Source organism: Anguilla anguilla, chromosome 6 (assembly GCF_013347855.1).
Source record: "Anguilla anguilla isolate fAngAng1 chromosome 6, fAngAng1.pri, whole genome shotgun sequence".
NCBI lineage: Eukaryota > Metazoa > Chordata > Actinopteri > Anguilliformes > Anguillidae > Anguilla > Anguilla anguilla.
The window spans coordinates 45,994,451-46,005,650 of NC_049206.1; the positions used below are offsets into that span (position 1 = coordinate 45,994,451).

The following is an 11,200-nucleotide window of genomic DNA, read 5'->3' on the forward strand; positions in this document are numbered from 1 at the left end:
GAGCTCGCTTTCACCCCCCCCCTCCCTCTCCTTTCTTCCCCGAGCAGGAGAGGAAGTGGCCGCCTCCTGTACCAAAGAGGCCCCCTAGAGGCCGGGGCGGAGTGATGCGGGAGCGATCTCTGGACCTCCAGGACCGGCAGCGGCAGGAGGCCCGGCGGCGGCTAATGGCGGCCAAGCGGGCGGCCTCCTTCCGACAGAACTCAGCGACGGAGAGGGCGGACAGCATCGAGATATACATCCCCGAGGCGCAGACCCGGCTTTGAGAGCAAGGGTGCCCGGCCACCCCGTCCTAACCCTTTCCTCAAGCCCTCCTCTGACATCACTCTTATTCTCCTTTCTTTGTGCGCTACTTTTGTGTTCATTCGACTCCAGCACAGTGAGGCTAATTTAACCACCCCCCCCCGGTCCCCGGATAATATACAAACCCCCACCCCTTCCCCTTTATTTCTCTCATTAAACTGACCCATTCAGAATATATATCAAGTCAATACAGAAAAGCATTATCCTCACCTAGGAAGCAAATGTGAATTTTACGAGGAAGGCCTGCTGGTGGTGAGCTGATTTCAGGCCATGGAAGTTCTAAAACGATCCCCGAGGCTTTTAGATCGGCCATTTTAAAAAAGAACCCCCCCCCCGAGGGGAGTTTTTTGTTTCGGAGGTGATCACAAAGTGCAACTTTTCTCGAGAATTTCACCAGCAACAGTGGCCTCAGACAACAACAAAAAAACGCGCGGGGGGGACTCGCGCTCCGTCCGAGGTCCGAGCGGTTGCACAGAGGGGATTCCGCCGCCTCCGGGTTTTGAAATCAGTTCCGTTTCCGCGGACGCATTCAGGTTTTTTCCGGCCTCGGGCTCCACACACACAGAGCTCCCGAACCGAAAAAGAGTCTTGCACAACTCGAGTAACCCTTTCAATCAGAACCAGTGCTGAACAAAAAAAAAAGAAATAAAAAAAAATACCTCAAGCGTGCGCGTCACGGTGCGCCGGGAAGGTCGGGGTTCGGGGCGTCGGCTTCGGGGCGACCTCGGCAACGGCCGCCGCCTCGAGTTGTTGTGGAAACGTGCTAGCGGCCGTCCGCGGCTCCGCGGCTGAGAGGCGAGATGCGAGAAAAGACTGAGTAAATGTGCCAACAATTTAGAACAACCAACGTCTCTCCCCATTCTCAGTGTTTCGCGGTGAAGTATTTATTATATTCTTTCCCTAGTTTTAGGCGTCGGTCCATTGCCGTGAGAAAAGCCTATGTTTTGAGAAAACACGGATCATGTGGGCATGGACGCAAGGTAACTCGGTTCTGGAAAAAAAAAAAATGTATAATTTATAGTATGTAGAATAATGCATTTTTGCACCTCAAATAATATTCCTGTTTGTATTTCCAAGGGAAATGTAAGCAATGAAGCTCACTTACTATTGTTGCAATTGAATTGCAAGAGTAAACAGGAAGGTTTTTATTTGGTCATGGATTTTTACCTCACGCTGCCAAATGCCAGCCCCCATGACAGTCGTTAACATTACAATGTCTAATATGATGTAAAAAAAACAAAAAACACTTGAATCGCCGCTCTCAGTTTAACAGAACCCTCCTCAAGGTCACGTTCGGCATCACGCTTTCTTCTGAACTGTTGAGCGTCCTCCTTTCCAGTTCAGACCCTTCAAGCCAACAATAAACCAAACCCACTTTCAGTAAAGGACACAGTAATTCCCAGCTCAGTTTGGAACACTGTTGGCGCAAACTTGAAAATGAAATCTTCAGCCTGACCAGTACGCCACAGGTGCATAAGGATAGACATTGGAAAAAAAAGTGAACGACGGTTTCAGTACTTCCAGGAAATGAACATTGTGAATGTCGAGAGTGGATTATGTGAAGCCATGTAGCACATGGCTGTTGGATGGTGAAGATGTGCGCACAGAAAATTAGTGGGCTCCCTAAAAAGATGTTTCCATGTTTACTGACAGTAGTGAGTAGGATTGCCCCAGTTTTTGAATTTTGGTTGTGTTTGCGATTCAGGGTTGTGGTTGTATAAATTAAGAGCACCAGGTGAGTGCGATCAGTGATTGGGCCACAGTCCTCGTGTCACCACTCCCCCTTTCCAGGCAAAGGGGTACAGAAGGCCCTGCTCTGGAGCCTGGGAAACCCTGTGCTGAGCAGCATAGGCTACCGTCCCACACAACAATCTCCTGAACAGTCTGGGATCCAGCCCCATCCGTGTCCCTCTGAGCAGTTTTGTAATCGAATCCCGCCATTCCGCTGAGGAGCATTTGATTCAATCCCACGTGGTCCACTAAGTGGTCTGAGATCCAATCCCACATTACGCTGAAAAAATCCATGATCCAGTCCTTCATTACAACATGCAGTCCTTGATCCAGTCCCTCATACTGCACAGTACAGTATGGGATCCAATCCCACAGTACACTGACAAGTCTGATCAAGTCACCAGATCAAACACGCTGGTGTGAACAGACTCTTAATGTGCACAGCTAATATCACAGGAGTTTTATAAAGACATTCCACACATAAAATACTTTGAAGTAAAAAAAGTATTTACAATTTTCCAGTGTTATATAACTCTGGGTCATGACTTGTATAGGTGCAAACAACATTTTTAAGCTATTCAATTATAAATTATAAATGGTGCTGCTATTAGGATCTTATCCTTGAACTAGTCTGAGGCATACAATAGCCTGAGCCACACATTCACTTTTTAAGGGTATCTCAACGCATCTCTAATTAAATTTGTTAGGAAATCAAATTTAGATAATTATGTTCAACTTTGTAAAGGTGCAGCTGATCATTTTGACAAAGTTCACTTTTTTAACTCGCAGGGAGGAAGCGTGGAATAGGCGAATATTATTTAGCGATGGCCGCGGTCTTTTGGCAATGCTGACAGCTTTACAAGCCTCCCCATCTATCCGTCATGGCAACAGTTGTCAGGGAGACAGCGGGGTCACCGGGGGCATGTCCTGCGGTGGCCCTCTCAGGGTTTGTCCAGCGGCTCAGATGAACCCCCTGTCGTGTTCCTGGCTCCCTTGCCTGATAACAAAAGGGGTCACGCCGGCAGTGTGGGTGAATAGGCATAGAGAAAGAAATATCAGCCCTCATATTTTTCATGTGTCTTTATCATACCTTTTTTTAGCCTTCAAAAATCATGTAATCAAATCATATAATCGAAAGATCAGCACTTATTTGTAAATGGAGATTTTAATGAAATATGTTTTGCTAAGGTGTCGTATATATATATATATATATATATATATATAAAGGTGGAAAAATGTTGAATTTAGTTGAAAAGTGTGCGGTGAAGGGGTAGTACTCGGGGAGTAGCTTTGTCTGAATGGTGTGTTGTGGCAGGTTGGGACTATCAGAGGTGGCTGGGCTGTTTTAATCAGTCAGTTAATTAGGTCAACAGGGTTCGGTTTGTGCCGATTCACATTGGTATAAAGAGGCTGCAATTGAGGCTTGATGAATCGTAGGCCATCTGGAATGTTGTAACTATGCTGGGAAAACGTTTCTCTTATGTTCTCAAAATGTTGGTGTGATACAGTTATCACATTGCTGCAGTTATAATAGCAGTGCTGTGAGGATGTTTGAGGGCTGGCCTCTATAGGGCACTGATTAGGTTAAGGGGGGTGGTCTGCTGTCGTGTGTATTGCAACATTTGGCTATTAATTTCATAATCTGTTGAGACAAAGAAATGTATTTTATGGAGGAAAGACAACCTCTCAGAAAAGACATTACTGCTTATTAACATTTACCATACCGGACAGCCTTAAAAATCATTTGCATATTAAGTGAAATGTTTATGAATGTATAGCCCCTAGTGTTGCAAAAAAATGTGAAAGGAACTAATAATGAAAGCTGTAAGTAATGACTTGGACTAGCCCTGACATACAGTTAAAATGTGCAGAGTAACCGTGCCAACGCCACAATTTGCAAATATTTATTTGAACAGGGAGTATAATGTGAAGTCAGGGGGCCATTCCGAGACTAGCGACACAGCTCTTAATGTATCCGAGGGAGCATTCTTTGCTTGCTTTGTACGAAAGACGGATGTAAAAGCGCACCAGTCAGTTAACACCTCCGAGCGGTTTGAGACATGGCACTAATGCTTAAAATCAGATGTGCTCACGGACTGGGAGAGACGGTAGGATTTCACCGTGGTGAACGCGTCCACGCTTGACGTTCAATCGCAGCAGTTGAAGTAGTTTGCCAAACTAATCTCTTCTGAGCTATGGCTCTGAGACAAACGAGTCCACTTTATATTTAGCCTATCGTGTTATGTTTGGTTTCGTTGTATTTCTCAGACAGTTGTTCTTACCTGGACGTCGTCAGCGTACTGTTTGCCGCACATATTGTGCCATGCTTTTTCTGCTGTTGTAGCCTATGGAAAGTTTTCATGAAGACTGTTTGACAGCACGCATTTCAACAGGAACAGATAGGTTGCTAGAGTTCGGCGCTTTCTGCCTGTGACATACAGTACTGGAGCCAATGCGAATGTGTCCAGTGACGATGCGAGTGATTTTTCGGTTTGGATTCAAATCCATCAATTCATCTTCCATTGACAAGTCCTCACTTTGTTGCCATCGGCTTTTCTGTTTTACATTTTCAGAAGCAAAGCCTCTTATTCGAAACACAAATCCCTTACGAGAAAGTAATATATTGTAGACTGTATTTTCATGTCTTACTTTGTCAAAATGTTCTCATGTGTGTAATTGTATGGGTAATTGTAAAAGTGCAATACGTTTCACAAAATACGCTTAAAGTTACATGGAAATGCAATTATGTTATATAATTCATAATATGCATCACATTGCATATTTTGTGAAACATCATTTGGTATATATATAAAATCAATGTTTTAATTTAATTTATTTATGTATTTATTTGTTTAATATTTTCAAACATATTCATATATTACTTTTCTTAAGGGATAACTATGCAGTGCATTCCTAATTTTTGAGAAGTGGTTAGGTTGAAATATCGACATAATTCTACTAATACACAACATCTAATACCCAATACATACGCAGTGTGTACATGTTGCTTTTTATTATGTTTTCTGAAGCTAGTGCTTTTGTATGTAAAGTAACTATTTCAATGACTGAGAATATTCTATAGGTGCCTTAAAATCAAACCCTTAAGACTTTTATCTGAATGTCTTAAGTTTGTGTCTAGCTATTTAGAGGGAATTTAAGAAGTTGGAGAGCACTTGGTTGTCTGTCATGTACATTAGATTTTGATTTGCTTATTTGATATTTCATGACAAAGGGCTGAGAGTAAATATGCTATATCTGAGCCTTTTTATCAAGAGTATTGTGCTTAGCTCCCGTATGATTTTTTAAAATCTTATTTTAACCAAATTAGCTGTATTGTGAATTTAGTTAACACGTAAAAACATGGACACAATTCAATTATACGTTTAACTACAACAAAGAATTGCAAAAAATAAAATTATAATTATAATAATTATATATATAATACATATATTCAGTTAAATTCATCATCAGAGATTTTAAGAAAGTCTACAACTACCGGACCCGGTAAAGAGAGCTAAGTACTTTTGGTTTGAGGCATTTTACTACCAATATGCAAGTAGTTTTTACAGATGGGTCGGTTGTAAAATGGTCTTTAGTTAAAAGTGAGGTGGGGAATTAGTGCAAAATATCTGACTCCAGTGAATGGCAGTGAATTTCAAGCTTGCAAACTGAGCCCTATTTTTATTTATTTTTTGGGGGGATTCATTTTGGGATTCATTTAACATGGTGGGGTAGCAGCTGTCACATTGCTGTTATTTATTTATTTATTTATTTATTTTGTTATTTTGTTATTTAGTAGATTAGAAGTAGTGTGAAAACTTCCTTCGGAGTGAGAGGGAAACGGAAAGAGTACAATTTGATGCCAGCTGTGGATGTCGTGTACATTAAAGTTAGCATTTTTAAAGTACAAGGAGGGTTCCGCTGCATCCTGGCTACCTTGTCACGATTGGTTACCGCAACAATGCATTCAGTCAACATTTAGTTCCTTATCTTCGGGAAAAAATAAAAAAAGACTGCCAAAACTTGAATAAGTCTTATCAGCGCCAGTATTACCTGCCACAAGTGCAATAGTTCCCATGACTTACTGGTGCAATGGGCAGGTAAATATCCATTTACCTCAGGGGCCAGTGTGAAAAGACTAGAGGGAGAGTCTATCCGTGCAATCAATAAAACACCGCCAGGGCACTTTGCGAGGCCAGAGGACAGTGCTGTTTCCCTACTGGAGAAGCTTCCTGCCGTTTTCAGGCACGCTCTGAGGGCCTCAGCCTTCTGCCTCTAAATGTCACCATTACGGTATAAATAATGGTATTTTATATTACATTAAAAGCATACCCATCACTTCTGCCAAGGGGCAGCTTTTCAGTGCCAAACGTTACACTTACTTATTCTCTTCCATGCAGTGCAGCATAGAAATGCAAAAACCGTATTAGAGTTCCACACACCCGCTCTGTCGGGTCTTCACTAGCGTGATTATTCGATGCGGCGGTTCGAATGGGTTTGAATCCCACTTCGGCCGTACCGTGCCGACAGACTGAAATTACCCGAACGTCTTCGTTTCCAATCTGCATCCCGTTCTGAGAATCTCAAGCGAGCTTTTCTTCGCTCAGAAATCCAAGACACTCCTCCGTATGAGAGTTGATTGCAAGAACCAACGCAGTAAGAATTTTGGGAGCTGTTTGGTGTGACTTGAATGTGTGAATGAATAAGAATGGCAGACAGCAACATTTACTCACAGGGAAATGTCCATCCATTCTTGCAGCTCTGTATGATTTCTTTTTGCTGGCAATTATTTCACATGGGTTTTATTGAGAATTTGTCAACAACCTAGCCAAGCACTCTGCACAGTGTCTATTCAATGGCCCAGTGATTCATAGAAGACAATTGTGTTGTGCTGTGCTGATGTCTGTGATGGCTAGTCACCAGAGCACTGATATAAAACAATCAAAATAACCATAAATTGTCTTTTAACCACTCTACATTTCCCGAAACACTCATTTTATATACCCAGTATAGCAGTAAATAACAGAGTCACTTATAGAATGAAAAAAAATGTGCCATATAATTTCACCTATTCTGCATTAAAAAAAAATATTGTTTGGTAACTGATTATAAAGGATGCACCGTTAATAAAAGATAACTTTTGGATTACCTTTGCTGTGGTTGGTATAAAAAAGGGATTGCTCTGTTTGGACAATCAGCACACACAAGCAATTTTAAAATGCAGTACCATTTTAGTCCACAGGATGGTGCCGTTTTTATTATATTTTTTAATCTGATCACGCAAGTCATGCTTTTTAATGTGTGCACTGCTTTAATGTGTGCACTGCCACCATGTTGTTTTATTGTTATTGTAAACTGCGCTGATTGAGAGTGTTGTTTCTCTTTTATTTTCTGACAAGGTTCTCTCTTCTCACGGAAAGGTGGATTTGAATGTGATTTAGAATAAATGTAAAACAAATCCTTGTTATAATTTGTAAATACAAGTAAGGGATGTTTTCCACTTCATCATTTGTACTTGATAAGGGAAAGTTGGGTGGCATGCAGTTCTTAATGAGGGTTCAGTGCTGCTGGGGCTGCCCGCTGACTATTTGATCAATACCAGACAGGTTGATGAAATGTGTCCTTTTAGCAATAAATTCAATCAGACATCTGACCCACAATAAACTATTGGCTTTACATTGCCATTATTGCAGGGTGTTTTTGTGATATAGGACAGAATTAAATCATACACGTTTGTGGTTTGGCAGTTGAATTACAAATTTATGACTGCCTCCCCCCCCCCCCCACCTCCCCCATTGCTTACATGAAAAACATTAAAAAACTGAATACCATCGCTCAGTTCAATTGATGAGACATCGAAGCAAGACGTTTGAATTTCGTCCTAGGTGTTTCTCACATTCCCTAGCAATTACCAAACTTGAAATTAAAATTCAGGGTGATGATATTTCCAGACATGGTTTCATCGTTCATTTTCATGCCATTATTTGCCTATAATGAGCAGCACTATCATCCCAGGCAAGAGAAAATTAACATTGTTTTATTTATTAAATGGTTTAAAAGGAAGAGAGCCTTGTGTATTTGTTTATTTTTGAAAGCAGCCTGTTGGTGGAGAAAGCATATGTCTCGTGGATAGATTTACATACATCCTATGGGTCTTGGAACGTGGAATAAAAGTCGGGTAGTGAAAAGGTAGATGTTTAGCTTAAAGTATTTTTAATTCTTAAATATCATATCAATAATGAGGATGAATATAATGCCAAATATTCATTATTTGTAAAGAAATATACATATATAAATATATAAATATAATTATGCTTCATTTAAATGGAACTATTTTCGGCTCCTACCCACAGCTCAGTTGCTTTTTTTTTTTTCTTTTCGTTTGGGGTTATTTTATATGCTCTTATTACAGCATGCAAAATATTATATATTGAATGTATTATTTGTTGTCTCATTGCTTTTTTGATCTTGCCGCCTTCTACAGATTGTTTTGTATTTGTATGTTTTATTTATTAAACTTATTTATATGTTTATTCTTATGTGCATTTATTTATTTTTTGAAAAACACAAATTTTCCTCCATTGATATCATTTGATTCAATTTATGCGACAGAAATGTGCTTTTCGTATTTTTGCCCGCTTCTTTTTTGAATCTGCCTAAGACATTTAAGTATTGCTAATGATCACCAGTTGTAAATAGTTCTGCAATTAAACTTTTTTGAAGAAAACAAACCAAAATGTATGTTATTTGGAGCCAATTTGTTCTTTTGTGGATTTCAGATTTCACACATCTGACAGTTCCAAAGTGCTAGAGAACTGTTATTGAAACTATATTATGGCAAGGTACAAAAAGAAATTATACAAAATACTGTGCGCAGGACTTGTAGAATCTCACTGTCTAAACCGTATTTCATTTTAACGTAACAACATTATGGCGGGCAAGAACAAGCCGTTCAGCCCAACAATGCTCACCTTTTTCCCACCACTAAAGTGTACCTAATGCTCGATTTACCTACAAACTAGATAGTATCTAGCACCGTATCCAGCCTGGTCTTAAGAACCTCCAGAGTCTCTGCCTCTACTACATGACCTTGCAAGCTATTGCACACAGTGATACTCTCTGTGTAAAAAAAAATTAATAAATAACGAGAGGCCTTTTGAAACAAGATGCATATTTTTTACACAAGATGCATATTACCTTCAGTAATCCATTTTATTTTACCCAGCTCTTGCAAATGTTTGGTCTAAATCCTTAAATTTCTATTTCTATGTCATTACCACTGACAGGCACAGATATTTGGTCAATTGTATGCCAAACAAAGTAACACATAAATCTCACCTGGATGTTGGTCAACCAATTTGAGTCAACTTATCATGCTTCACAACTTTCGCTTTGAGGCACAGAAAGCATTGAGTTTGTTGCAGCTGGTCATCAAATATCGAAGTAAAATGTCAGAGAAAGATATTGGTGCAATTACTGAATGAACACTGATCGATGAGGATCACCAGCAAGGAGTCTCAGTGAATTGGTCTTTGCAAAGTCTGTTGACTAAACACAACCCAGGTGGTCAGCACTTCAGTAGCAGTGCTGATCAATATGGCCCTTGGTTCCAGAGCTGTGTGGGCAGATCACTTTACAGCACAGTAAGGCTTTTTATTTTAGACAGCAGAGTGACAAAAGATTGATCTATGTACAACATACTGTTTAATTTACACTAACCTTAGCATTGAAACCCACAAAGTATAGATCTTCCCTGACATTAGAGCTCACATTAGTGCTTTCATGGTTGTATGTTTGTGTGTAAGTGGGTGGATGTGTGAGTGGGAAGATGGATTACAGGGGTTCGCAAAAGTATCTCGAGCTGCTGAATCCGTGTAGTAATAAGGTTTTGACTCAAATTTTGAGATTCTCAATATCAAAAGACACTCGCTAATAATTATTTGTATTGTATTAATGGATGTGTGCGGACGGAAACACACACGTGGTGTATGGACACATTCACGGATATAATTAAAGTGTGTGTGTGTGTGTGTGTGTGTCTAACTATGTCTCACTGTAATAGGCTACGGTACACTAAGAACGCAATATGGTCAGAGAGGTAGCTCTACATATTAATACGCGTTAATTACATGCTTGCTCAGAATGAAAAAACAGCATACGCCGCGTACCTGCAGGGAATGGGGATGCGAAACACTTCAGGCTAATTCACCCCGGACAATTTCGTGATAATGGCAGTTGCTCAACATGTATAGTATACATGGTCTACATAGCAGTTACATTGACACCGAATTATCCAACGGAATTTCCATTTTCCATTTCCATTCTAAATTTAAGTAGTTTTACGGTGCAGAATCTCGTTCAATCAACAGAGTGCGCCCTACACACACGAAGAAAAGTTGACACGTAGGCTACTCTGAATGTGTTCTAGGCTACTGAAGTTTGCCTGATAGCTGATGAAGTGTTGCCCTGTGCGGTTGCAGTTAAAGGCGCTAATTTACGCACACTGGTACATCTAGACATCATCTGATTTACCGATATGACTAGATGCCTAAAGGAATTTTGAATTTGGAACCTGTCCCAGCTAATACGTACGAATATGCCACTGAAAGCTGGTTTTAAAGATAATGGTTTAAAATCCGGGTATGACTATGCCCTTTAGAGCATGTAAGTTGTTGCTTTAATTTCAAGCTGTTTAAATGGGTACATGAGCTTCTCTGCTTTGTAGGTTGCTATGAGAATGTATGTGCATAGCATTTAAGGTAAATTTGATTGTGATTAACTTCAGAAGTGGTAGTCATCACACACACTGTTGAAAATTAGTTGGCATCTTGCCATCAATTTGAATGTACGTGATTTTAGAATCTACAGTAGATTCCCAATTTTAATTCTGTGAGATTGCGGTAAACAAACATTACATTGACTTTACAATTGGAATCGCGTTTCAGACACTGTTATCCAGGGTGACTGACAGAAGTTGAGAGCATCATCGGTTTCAAAAATACGAAAGTGTGGTATCATCAAGAAGGCACAGAACTGACACGGGGTCTATTTATTATCAATAAATCCATGTTAATTGAACAAACCAACCACTTGCTGTACTGTAAGCAAAAGAAAAGACCACTAGCTATACAGTTAACGTACCTTAACACAGCTATGCATATCATATTGT

At 40.2% G+C, this 11,200-nt stretch overlaps 1 protein-coding gene across 4 annotated transcripts in view; it reads left to right on the forward strand.

Moving 5' to 3' along the window:
• Positions 1-8,564, forward strand: part of LOC118230235 (disks large-associated protein 2-like) — a 167,427-nt gene extending 158,863 nt beyond the window's left edge. For all 4 annotated transcript variants that reach the window (XM_035423061.1, XM_035423064.1, XM_035423060.1 and 1 more), the window contains one exon: positions 48-8,564. In XM_035423061.1, the coding sequence (XP_035278952.1) occupies positions 48-263 (216 nt within the window). In that variant the 3' untranslated portion in view covers positions 264-8,564. The remainder of the gene's footprint in view (positions 1-47) is intronic.
• Positions 8,565-11,200: the final 2,636 nt, after the last annotated feature.